Source organism: Panthera uncia (genome assembly GCF_023721935.1).
Source record: "Panthera uncia isolate 11264 chromosome C1 unlocalized genomic scaffold, Puncia_PCG_1.0 HiC_scaffold_3, whole genome shotgun sequence".
In the NCBI taxonomy this organism is placed as follows: Eukaryota; Metazoa; Chordata; class Mammalia; order Carnivora; family Felidae; genus Panthera; species Panthera uncia.
Window position 1 is genome coordinate 61,221,139 of NW_026057584.1, and position 13,363 is coordinate 61,234,501.

The following is a 13,363-nucleotide window of genomic DNA, read 5'->3' on the forward strand; positions in this document are numbered from 1 at the left end:
AGTAATGGTGGAAGCATGCAATGCATTTAAAACATAGATTTGTTTATAATATATTCTTGATATTGAAAGCAGCAAATACTCCATTTTAAGGAAAAAACTGACTTTAGACAAATCCATTCCCTGGGAGTTCTAACAAGCATGCTGAAGTCTTCTCAGGCCTCATGGTTTACTTTGAACAATTAAGGAATACAACATAGCAGCTGAAAATACTGAAGAGTAATTATGCTTACAAGGGAATGACAAAAATAAATGTGAGCCAAACACCCACATGTAGAATAAATTATGAACACACTTACTGGCACTTATAAGAGTTCAACTTTACATCTGGAGGTTATCTTACCAAAATAAATTTCACAACATGAAAGAAATACTTCTTTCATAAGCACTCTAGAAAAAAGAGCTACAATATGCAAGATAAAATCTGCTAGAGATTTTTACTCAAGAAACAAAAAATGAGCTTATAAGAGAAACTGCACAGTGAAGGGGTATCCATCCCCAGTACATAAAAAGAAATTAGCACCAATGATTAGAAGCTGGATTTGGAATCACCAACTATATATAAATTCTTCTTAAAGTGGTGTCATCCAATTACTACAGGGAGTTTGTTCTGAAATCAATTTAGTGGACCATTACAGAAGAGGGAAATGTCAAAATAAGAAACTATCAGAATAGATAAAATACAAAAAATTCATGACTTCATAAGGGTCATTATTTTTCATGAAATGTAGTAGTACACATGAGTTGCAGTGGAAAATAAATTTCTTGCTTTGATCTGTAATAAAAATAAAATTGGAAAGAGTCCTACAAGATGTCATTAACTCTTTTTGTCCAATCAACCTCCAGATAATAAATGCAATTAAACTTTTGGCTTTTCTCTCACCTTCTGATCCTGGACCATGAGGCAGTTTTACCAGATTTAACATGGATTCTCCCTTGTGTACAGACCTAATTGTTCTAAGCTGGTTGCTTTCCAGGGAAGCATCCATCTCTTCTCCGGGGGTTAAAAGTGTCATAGTACTTTATACTAGGTTTGGGTCATTTCGCATGAACCACTCTCTTAAATCTTGGCTTGAGGAGAGAGGGGCAGCAGAATAGAAGGGGAGAAGAGTTTGGGTGGAGTTGGGGGTAGGCATTCTCTTAACTCCATCATTTATATACTACTCCCAGCTGAGGAGTGGAGAACTGCCATCTTAATGTAACAAAGAAAGGAAACTGCAAGGCTACTTTCAGAATACAGGAGATCATCAAACCAAGCATTTCATAAGGTGATATACAAAGACATACCTATCACACGTCTGGCTAGTATGTGAATTATTTCTCATTTTCTAACCAAGGAGATGTTTCCATAAAATGGGCTCAGTGATATGTGTCTCCTTTTTATTACTGCACCACCAATTCCTTCACACATAAAAGGTAGTTCTGTCTATACCATCATCTCCTCTCTCAATTTAATGTTTTGTACTATTTAAAAAACCACCAGGGATATTAAATAAAAGTAAAAATTAAGTCCAATCCAAGTAATCCAAGTATTGATAATGATTCATTTCAACTATACACATAAGGCCTCATGTTACATATTTACACGCTTGCGTGATCAAAATGATGTGAGAAAACTTGGGGGGTGTGATATAATAAAAATAAACCCGAAATCCTTCAGTTATAAAAATAAATAAATAAAAATAGAAAGACACTTTGTGTGTGTGTGTGGGGGGGGGGGGCTCTTCCATGTCTGAAAAGGGCCAGTGTTCCTGTTTGGGACTTGATACAAATATGTGGAAATTATTTTGCAGTAGACTGGAAGAGTTCAAGCTTTACTTGCTGAAACATTTTTTTTTTTAATGTTTATTTTTGAGATAAAGAGAGAGCACGAGCAGGAGAGGGGTAAGACGAGAGAGAGAGACACAGAATCTGAAGCAGGCTCCAGGGTCTGAGCTGTCAGCACACAGCCTGACGTGGGGTTCGAACAGGGAGATTATGACCTGAGCCAAAGTCAGACGCTCAACCGAGTCACCGAGGCGCCCCAGTTTGCTAAAACATTCTTATATGTTCTACCAAAATAACTCAAAGAGCATGTTTTTCTGACTGACCCTATGATGTAATTTATAACATATGAAGCAATTTAAAAATTCTAATGATAACCAAGGAAATTAAAACCCATCAATACACTGCACTTTCTTAGAGAAAGTCTGTATATCAGAAAAATGATGTTGAAAGAAACTGAAACCTGCTCCAAAAGAAGCAAAAAGTCTGACAAGTTGTCACCTAATTTTATAATCTTCAAATACCAATTTAGGCGTTTCTTAGGGAAAGAAAACTTGCTGTGTGACCTTAGGCAATAATCTTTCTGTGCTCCTTTTCTTTAGCTGTAAAGCGAGGAGGCTGATGAGATAGTTTCTAAGACTGAATGACAACTCACCATGAAGTAAGTCTAACTGCCACTATCTATAGATTCTACAGTGTAGATCCAACCCAACAACATTATTTTAATTGCATAGACTTTTTTAGTCATTTTAATTAATGTGTTTAGTATCACTGCGATAAAGCAATGAAAAGGACACTGGTACCTTCCTTTTAAAAAAGACAATTTCCTTAAAACTGAGGATTCCTTAAAAATTCACAGGCACATTAATAAAATTCATGGGTCACATCTGATCCCACATTTATGTTTTAAACAGTAGTAACATATAGGGTTAGATACAAGGGCAAAAGTAGCTGCTGAATGAGCATGTAAATGGAAATGCTACTTAAAATGCTTAGAGGTCCATTTTAATTAGTATTTTGCCACTACAACAGTGGTTCTCAATGGGTGATACAATAGTGCAGATGCTAACAATAAAGACGCCAGCTAACATTTACTGAGTCTTTACCATTCTCCAGACCCTATGCTAAATAGCACTGTTTTAATGAAGAAATTTTTTTTTAATATGAAGTTTATTGTCAAATTGGTTTCCATACAACAAACACCCAGTGCTCATCCCAACAGGTGCCCTCCTCAATGCCCATCACCCACCCTCCCCTCCCCCCCCCCCCCCCCCCCCCATCAACCCTAAGTTTGTTCTCAGTTTTTAAGAGTCTTTAATGAAGAAATTTAAGAGCAAGGCCGTCTACAAGGTGGCAGTGGGCCAGGAAAAAAAATTAATGTGCTCAATTTTTTTCAAAACACTTTCATATACAGTATCTACTATGGTTTTTAGTCAAAAACAGGCAGAGGAGGCACTAGTATTAACTTTTCAGATACAAAGAATGGGGCTCAAAGAAGTTCAAAAGTTTGCCCAAGGAAACACAATGAAGTGATGGAGGGGACAGGACGGTTCAGTGATTCCCAAGAGGGGTCTCTGGTGCTCTACTATCAAGTCTCTCAATGCATTCACGCCTACAAGATGACAAGGTTCCTCAATGCTGACAATGTGCTGGAATGGTCTCTCACTGGTGCTTACAATAAAAAACAATCCTCAGCATCACTCCCTTCATGCTGCAGTAAATTCATTTGCAGTGCCAAGAGGGACATGGACAGTCTCTCAGGTTAACTACTTTGGTTCTGCATGTTGTTTGGAGAAAAAAAAAAAAGTCCTCTTATTTAGTTAATCACACCTCTGAAGGCAATCTACAGTTATATTCTAAAGCATGTACCAAACCTTTACATATAAAATATTTTCTAGTTTAGATTAACTAGTATTAGTGAATCAATTGAAATAATGTAATCCTCTCAGCACAGTATTAAAGCCAACAAAATGAATGTACTGATATTAATGGTTATTCCAAGTTCAATTCTTATGACAATTTCAGTGGAATTATTTAAAAAGAAGCTGTCAGTGTCTGACCCAGAAAACACTACACCCCGTGCTGTGCATTCTACTACTTAACTGACCAGAACAGAAACCACAGTTACCCATCAACAGTAGACCTCCCCAAATAAGGATCCTAAGGATCCTTAAAAACACATTAAAACACACTTCATCACAAAATATGAAAGTGTAGATAAACAGAGTAACACTAATTTGTTCAAGGTCTTTTCAGAAAAAGTTTATGTCTAATGATACAACTTCTAAGCATGTCCTAAGGTTCACACACATTGTATTTGACGGCATTTATGAACTAAAAATCTGACTCCTACATTTGAAAGGAATTTCAAAGACTATTAACTCTTTTTTTAAGATTATATTTTTAAGTAATCTCTACACCCAATGTTGGGATCGACATCCCAACTCCTGGCATCAAGCGTTGCATGCTCTACTGACTGGGGCAGGCAGGTGCCCTTATTCGTGGTTTTTTAGTACAAGAGATCAACTTTGGGAGATCATTATCTTTAGGTGGTGTTTATAGAGCTTTTTCAGTCATAACTTTGTATTTGAAAAACATCAAATAACCCAACTGTTTTCTTTTTATAACCATTGTTTTCAGAGTGAGTGAGGAAAGAGGATAGTAGTGAGATTTTTATGTTTTTCAAGTGGGGACATGAGTTTAAAATGTTTGAGGGGCACCTGGGTGGCTAAATTGGTTGAGTGTCTGACTTTGGCTCAGGTCATGATCTCGCCTGAGTTTGGACTGTCTCCCTCTCCCTCTGCCTCTTCCCACGTGTGCTCTGTCTCTGTCTCTCAAAAGTAAATAAACATTAAAAAAAATTTTGGGGGGGCGGGGTGCACCTGGGTGGCTCAGTTGGTTGGGCGACTGACTTCGGCTCAGGTCATGATCTCACAGTTTGTGGGTTCGAGCCCCACGTCGGGCTCTGTGCTGACAGCTTAGAGCCTGCTTCGGATTCTGTGTCTCCCCTTCTCTCTACCCCTCCCCTGCTCACACTCTGTGTCTGTTTCTCAATAATAAATAAACGTTAAAAAAAAATTTTTTTAAGTTTGAGATACACTGTGTTAGTTAAAAAGAATAAAAGAAAGAAAAATTATGACTATCAAATATCGGGAATTATCTTTCTCAAAATAAGTGCCAAGTTGAAATTGTGCAGGATTTCATGCAGATTAGTGAGGCACCATTAAAAAAAGAACAGATCCACGCAATAGTAGTTATGTCTAGGCATTCCATTTTTTTCTTTTTTAAAGTTTATTTATTTTGAGAGAGATAGAGAGCACAAGTGGGGGAAGGGTAGAGAGAGAGAGAATCCCAAGCAGGCCCTGCAGTGTCAGCTGTCAAGCACAGAACCTTACATGGGGCATGAATCCACGAACCATGAAATTATGACCTGAGTCAAAACTAAGAGTTGGAAGTTCAACCAACTGAGCCACCCAGGGGCCCCGATATTCCATTTTCCATGGAAATAATTTCACTGTCACTTTCTCCTCTAAGAAATGCTGTCCAGTCTGCAGCCAATGGCTCTAGAGATAAAGGCCTGTTATTGCACTGGAGACATACTTCATCTCAATGGCCTTTCCTTCAAAACATCCATCACTTCCAAAATCTCTCTTGAAGGAAATGACAAAGAATAGTGAACATGACATTTTCCATGTTCCCATAGTGGTGTGAACACTGGTTCCAGAATGTCCTCAGAGAACTTCCATCTCAAAGAATATTAAAGGTAGAATGAATTCACTTGAATATTTAAATTTAGAAACAGATCTTATAATGGGCATCAATAAGGCAATTCCAAAAATGTAATTTTGAAAATAGCCTTGTGTAGTTCACTTGGTAATTAAGGGAGAATCTAGGCAAGAATTTTGAATTCAACATACTTCAACTGTAGTAACTTATAGTAACTTCTAACAAAACTAAGAAGCCCTGGCTAACATTTTTCCTGCCTAATGTTAACATTAGAGGGTGCGAATATAAGTGGTACTCATGATGAACATGAAATTGGACTTACTGCATAAGGGAATCTGAAATATAATGCTATTTTTATTTATTTATTTATTTTAACGTTTATTCATTTTTGAGAGACAGAAAAAGACAGAGCATGAGTGGGGAAGGGGCAGAGAGAAAGGGAGACACAGAATCCAAAGCAGGCTCCAGGCTCTGAGCTGTCAGCACAGAGCCCGACGCGGGGCTCAAACTCACGAACTGCAAGATCATGACCTGAGCCGAAGTCGGATGCTCAACCGACTGAGCCACCCAGGTAGGTGCTCCAAATATAATGCTATTTTTAAAAGAGAGCTTCTGAAAAAATTAAATTTCCACTAGGAGTCCACTTTTTAAAAATATCTTTTGGGGCGCCTCGGTGGCTCATTCGGTTAAGCTGCTAACTCATGATTTCAGCTCAGGTCATGATCTCACAGTTTGTGGGTTTGAGCCCCATGTTTACAGTATAGAGCCTGCTTGGGATTCTCTCTCTCTCTGTGTCTCTCTCTCCCCGCCCCCCACTTGTGCGCATGTTCTCTCTCTCTCAAAATAAACTTAAAAAAAAATTAAAATAAAAATATCTTTTAATAATTTTTTTTTGAATATACAAGTATTTCATGACCACTCTGGAAATTTTAGAAAATATACTGCAGGGGACATCTGGGTAGCTCAATTGGTTAGAGTCTGACTCTTAGTTCTGGCTTAGGTCAGGATCTCATAGTTTCATGGGTTTAAGCCCCACGTTGGGCTCTCAGTGTGGAGTATGCTTGGGATTCTCACTCTTTCCTTTTCTCTCTGTCCCTCTCCCACTTATGCTCTCTCAAAATAAACTTAAAATAATAAGAATATACTGAGGTTTAAAGGAATGTAAAAATGTCACCATTCGCCAATAATCCTTTTTTTTTTTTTAATTCTTTTTTTAACGTTTATTTATTTTTGAGACAGAGAGAGACAGAGCATGAACGGGGGAGGGTCAGAGAGAGAGGGAGACACAGAATCTGAAACAGGCTCCAGGCTCTGAGCAGTCAGCACAGAGCTCGACGCGGGGCTCGAACTCATATACCGAGAGATCGTGACCTGAGCCGAAGTCGGATGCTTAACCGACTGAGCCACCCAGGCGCCCCTTGCCAATAATCCTTTTAATAGCCTGGCTTATTACCTTTCTGTTTTATTTTCCTTGATACTTGAATGTACATGCACCTACACAGAGAGACATGCCTATGGCCACACAGTGTTTTGAAACACAATTTTCATGAATGTATAGCATTCCAATCTGTGGTTAGGCCCTGATTTATTTAGCACTGTGTTTTTGATTGTAAGCCAATATCTTACCATAACTTCAGGCTATACCATACTTGAAAATGTCATATCATTCAAAATCTTTGTGAACCATGGCTAAGGGGCAAGGTTAGGCACAGAAAAAAAGAGACTAGAAAAAATACTTCGGCATTATTTACCTTTAGATGACAGAATTACAGGTAGTTTAGGTTCTTGTTAACACTTTTTTAACTTATCTAAAAAGCCTGTAATGAACATATGCTGACAATCAGAAAACAATGTAGTAATCTACCAAAATGAAGATCATTTGTATAAATTAATATTAAGATTCAATAATTTGGGAAATGTACATTTTAAGTGAAAACAAGACAGGATTTGAGGTTGTGAACATGTACTTACAACAGCAAAGACTTTTTAGAAAAAGTAAATGTCCATCACCACCAGGTGCTGCTTAGCTAAACTCTGGCACAACAAACTGCTGTGGAGCTAAGTGAAACCAAGAGGCAGATCTCTATGTGCTCCTATGAAGACTGCCAAGATGGATTAGCAAATAAAAGACCAAGGGGAGTAATAGTAGGTATCATGTGATTCCAACAGTTACAGAAAGAAACAAAGAGTGAAGGAGAGCAGAATTCTTTTACCTGCATAAAACATTTCTAAAAAGATACGTAAGAAACTACTGTGGTTACTTCTAGGGTAAGAATGGGGAGTTGGCTATACAATATGATCACAATGCGAAAATGTACATTAATACAAAATGCGTAATGCATAAAAAGGAAAGTACACTGCTCACAGCAGAAAACCTAAAACTATTTCAATGTTGCCCCCTAAAAATTTTTAAAAGCAGAATCTACCAATGGATATGGAATATAGAAAAAAATGTAAAGTACTTGAACTGTAGGAATGCTGAAATAACAATAAGATAGCAGTGGAAATGGTTGTCAGTATAATTGTTACTTAATTTTTTTAAATTTAATGTTTATTTATTTTGAGAGAGAGAGAGAAAGAGAGAGGGAGAGAGCAGAAGAGGGGGAGGGGCAGAGAGAGAGGGAGATACAGAATCTGAAGCTAGCTCCAGGCTCTGAGCTGTCAGCGCAGAGCCAGACGTGGGGCTCGAACTCACAAGCTGTGAGATCATGACCTGAGCTGAAGTTGGACGCTCAACCGGCTAAGCCACCCAGGCACCCCTATAATTGTTATTTTAAAACCCAGTCCAACAAGTTTTTATTACTAACAAGGAAATGGCCAGGGAATCGATTACTAAAGGAAACAAACTTTTTTTTTTTTAATTTTTAAAGTTGATTTATTTTGAGAGAGAGAGAGAGAGAGAGAGAGAGAGAGAGAGAATATCCCAAGCAGGCTCTGCACTGTCAGTACAGAACCTGATGCAGGGCTTGAACTCACAAACGGTGAGATCATAACTTGGGGTGAAACCAAGACTCAGATGTTTAACTGACTGAGCCACCCAGGAGCCCCAGGAAACAAACTTCTCAGAAATCATTCTAGAACTTGTTAATAGGAGTGATTTTACTCCAAGGTTATCTTACTGTATCTATTCTAGTTTACAAGCTCAGTAATCCAGCACTGCAATATATTACTGTATATTAGGCAATAATAAATGAAAGGAAAAATTTTTTTAATATGTCCGGATTTAACACAGTACTTTCCCCTCTAAAAACAAAGATAACTGGAAATCAATGACAGAATTAGGGACAGAGTAGGTTAGGACTCAAACACATTTTAAAAATGCTCCTAAACTAAATGGTCATTACTATTTTAAAGCTCTCTCTAGCACAGCTTGAATAAGATTTCATTTTTTGCAACATTTATGTTCCAGATGCAGGAAAACTAAGGTTGTCTCTAGTGATTTGGAAAATCAGATTTATAGATTAATAACACATCTGCACTACTGAATATGTATGAGTGCTGATTTACTGAGGTGCACTTACGTAAAGAATATATACTTCAACTTACTTTACGTGGAACACAGTCATGAACAGAAGTCATTCAACTGCAATCCTTTTGATGTATACAGCTTTCTAACAGACTTTTAAAACTCAATAATGCTGTTTTACTGAGTGCACATATTATTAAAATATCATGAGTCTCCAAGGATTCATGGCTACCATCAGCCACTGTGAGAATCAGCTGGTAATACTGGATATCGGGCTCCAGGGTAGAAAATCAAAATCAAACCAGATAAGAGAAAAGTACTGCTGCTAATTTTCACTTTACATTTAGATCCAACACTTCTCCTTCAATTTCTCCCATCAGTGTGGCACATGGGGCTGGCTTAGCTGAAGGGAATACGAAGGTAATATGGTTTGTTTAAAGATTCCCTTTATTTTCCGGGAAAATCATCCTTTCCTACCAAAAGTGTGGCTTCAAGAGAGATTTTCAGTACAGTGGGGAGGCAACAAGACATGATAATCCTGAAGATCAGAAAGGGGATCGATCGCAGTACTATCACACACTTAACTGGGTAATTCAGTTTAAGAATGCTGTCTCACCTAAAACATGGGATCTAAGACAGAATGACCGTAAGCACCAGGAAGTACTTTCTCACTTTCAGTGAAAATGCTGTTGCCTGAGAGCAGCTAATATCTAGTGACACTCTATTATGTCCTGAAATGGTACTACGGATTAGGGCCACTTAGTTGACAATCCATCATGTTGCCACTCACGCAGGTGTCACAGCACATAACCATCAATGCTACTTTTAAAGACTTCCAGTTCCCTAAGAACCACATGCTTTGCAACAACTTAGGCTGCTCATAAACAGGGGCTTACCTAATGCTTTTTGAGATACTATGTTTCTCCATCCCAGTGACTGACGCTGCTTTCCTGTATTTACCTACGTTTGTTTGTTTTTTCAAACGTTCCTCTCCATTACCTCTTTTACCACCCTGAGCAGTCTTGGAACAGAACGGAAGTACCCCCCGCCAGGAAATGTGGAAAAGGAGGGTTGGAAAGGTCAGGAGCGACACAGGAAAAGAGTCCTGCAAAAGCAAGTGAATTTAAGTCCGTCAAACCTACTATTAGGCCATTTCGTTTTCTGTTTGCCTAATTGACCTTTCCGGACACCCAGATAGCGCCGAGGTGAATTATCACCTGCCGTCGCATCCCCTGCCTCTAGCCTGCCGAGTTCCAGGCTTCAATTTCTCAGAAAACTCCAATGCTACCTTGACAATCACCTCTTTCGCAGACTTTGCCCCCAAGCCTTTCCTAACTTTGTAAGGTAAGAATTAAAACGAAGAGAACAGAGAAGGCTGTGAGGAGAAAAAGGAGTCAAGGTTGTACCCCCACCCCCTCCGTGTCTGGGCCGCCCCCTGACCAAGTTGCCGGCTGCCGCCTCAGGCTCCACTCCGTCCTCCCAGAGCGGCGGACCCCTGGCCCGGAGCGCTCCCGGTAGGCAAGTTGCGCGCAGCCTTCCGAACCGGCCTCGGCTAAGGCAGCGCCCGCGGTCGCCGCTCCTTTGCGGGACCAGGCCTGGCTGTCCCGGGAAGGGGCCCGTCGGGGCCTCTGCCTCCCCGCGTCTGGGCCCCGCCTGCAGTCAGCCGCTCCCGAGCCGCCGTCGGAGCTCTTACCCGCAGGACGTGGTAGCCTTCCGTGCCCCCGCCAGGGATCTCGACGCTCTGCGAGGACCCCATGGCGGCGGGCGATCAATGTGAGCGGGCCGGGATCCGCGCTGCTCCCCGCCCCCTGCGCACCGCCCGCTCCGCTCCTCCGCGTAGCACTTGGGACGTGGCACTAGCTGCCGCCGGAGAGCCGGGCCGCACTGCCCGCCGGGAGAGCGTCGCCGCGGCACCCACTGCCGCTGCGACGCCGCAGACAGCGCCACCTGCCGCAAATCACCGGAAGAGGGCTGAGCACACGCAGGCGGGGAGGAGCTTATTCAGGCTCGCGAGAGAATAGAAAAACGGTTCCTCCGGCTTTGGCATCTTGCTACGGATCCCTAGGTTAGACAAGCTTAAACAGACGCGTTCCCGCTCGCCTGAATGAACGATTGTATTGTCGTAGCTCCCCCTGGTGGCCAGAAGCAGGGAAAAGGCTGCTACCAAAAAGAATAGGGTGGGTCCAAACACAGAGAGCTATTCTGGGGGGGGGTCTTGTCCCAGTTTATACAGAGGGCGATAGTGCCTCTCCGTGGGCTGGATACTGCATCCGCTCAGCTAAACTCAGTTTTACAAAGGAAAAAGTTCTGATTCTGTTTTTGCCTTCCTAATTGTGAGCACAAGATCAGAGGATCGGTCACAATCTGAGCGATGTCGGAGTGGAAAGCGCAATTGGATGCCCTTGGTGTTCCACCTCCTGCTGCTGGGTTTCCCACTTCCTAGGAAACCCTTGGTTACTTTAAGTAGCCAAGTTGTATTCACACTTTTCCTACTCCGTTGCTCCTTTTGCCCCTTCCCTATAAAATCTCCAATTATGGCCATTCCCCAGTGGTCAATTTGATCACTAATGGTGGGTCAACCAGATGTCAGAAAATGTGTATTCTGGTGTGAAGCAACGTAAAGTACACATTACCACCCATGAAATATTCTAGCCCAAAATATTTGGGGCTTCTATCACATCTTTAGTTATATCTCCCAGGGTAGAGGATAGAGGGAAATGTATGTAAAATGACATCACAAGGAAATAACCAGGCAAATAAAGGAGGTGAACTATTCTTCAGAACAGCTCACCAGTTTTTTCAAGTCAGAATTATAGGAAAGGGACTATACTGGATTAAAACAGATAGGAAGGACATAATCAGGAGATGCAATGTAAGGTCTTGAGTTGAAGACTGATTTGGAGAAATTAGCTGTAAAGGGCATTTTTGGCTCAAATGGTCAAATTTGAATATGAATATTCAAAGCATTTACTAACATGGAAAAGTGGAAATTATTGACTGAAAAAAAACCAGGTTACAAGCCACAGTATGTCTGTAAACAATATGAAAACATTTTTGTAAGCAAAATACATATTAATACGTATGTACGTATATGAAGATGTGGGAGGATATGGACCAAGGGTTACAGTGATGATTTCTGGGTGTAACAGAGATTATTTTTTGTTTTTGCTGGTTCTGTATTTCATAATTCTCATGGACTGCTTCTGTAATAAAAGAGTATTTAAAGTTTTGAAATAAAACATCATTTATCTTTCTTTGCTGTCAATAAACCAATGCCAGGTTTTTAGGAACCCTAGTAAACACTTAAATACACAAATGAAACGTTCAGTTATTAGGTTCCTCAAGAGCATGGACTTCAGTGTAATCAGCTCTATGTTCCTAACACTTAGCAGAGTGTCTGGCAGTGAATTCATTAATAAATTTAATGTAAATGGCTACATATAAGAACTAGATTTGCTGATGTTCTCATTCTGCTTGACAATTATAATCCTCTTCATGGTGGTGTCATAAGCTATTGCTGTGTTCAGTGGTCAAATTTTTGTTTCCCAGACGTTTGACACTAGCTATGGTTTGCAAAACCCAGGATGTGGACCTATGGTAGTCCATGAGCAACTCTGGCCCTTCCTTAGAGCTATATTTTATTTCAGTCATATAAGGAATAGCTATTCCCCATATAGGCCATTTATTTTCCTACCTTAGGGTACTCCTTCTTAAATTTATATTTAGAAAAATTCTGGGGCACCTGGGTGGCTCAGTTGGTTAAGCGATCAACTCTTGATTTCGTCTCAGGTCATGATCTCACGGTTCATGAGTTCTGACGAGTTCGAGTCCCATGTCGGGTTCTGTGCTGACAGCGTGGAGCTTGCCTGGGATTCTCTCTCTCTCACTCTCTCTCTCTCTGCCCCTCCCTTGCTTGCACACGTACTCTCTCTCTTCCTCAAAATAAATAAATAAACTTAAAAAGGAAAGAAAAATTCTAACTATCCTGTTAGGTCCCTCTCAAATGTTACTTATATATCCCTAAATTTAGAAAAATGCATCTCACTCTTAGTTCCTAGAATAATTTCTGGCAACATCATTATAGTCATAGGCCTGTCTTCCACCATTTATGGTCCATTCATTCAGGGTAAGTGTTGGGTTTTTTTCATTTTCAGATCCCCAGTTCCTGGTTGAGTCTTGGGTAATAAAGTTTGTTTTGAACTGAATGAAATAGTCTCAAAGTCTTGTCTTTTCCAGGATCAGTTAATAAGTTACCACTACCGTTCCCATTTGTGCCTCATCAAAAATCTGTGTTATTTTTTAGTAGCAATTGGTAGAGGGTGAGATACAAGGCTCACCTGATTTGGGACTAAAAATATGTGATAACCATTGCTCCCATTTTCCTGGTGCTAGTTTTTTTCCTCTTTCAGT

The 13,363-nt window shown here is 40.3% G+C and overlaps 1 protein-coding gene across 1 annotated transcript in view; it reads right to left on the reverse strand.

Annotated features, from left to right (window-relative positions):
- Positions 1 to 10,902, reverse strand: part of GORASP2 (golgi reassembly stacking protein 2) — a 34,251-nt gene extending 23,349 nt beyond the window's left edge. The window contains exon 1 of the mRNA XM_049616043.1: positions 10,647 to 10,902. Coding sequence (XP_049472000.1) covers positions 10,647 to 10,709 — 63 coding nt within the window. The 5' untranslated portion in view covers positions 10,710 to 10,902. The remainder of the gene's footprint in view (positions 1 to 10,646) is intronic.
- Between the last annotated feature and the right edge of the window lie 2,461 nt (positions 10,903 to 13,363).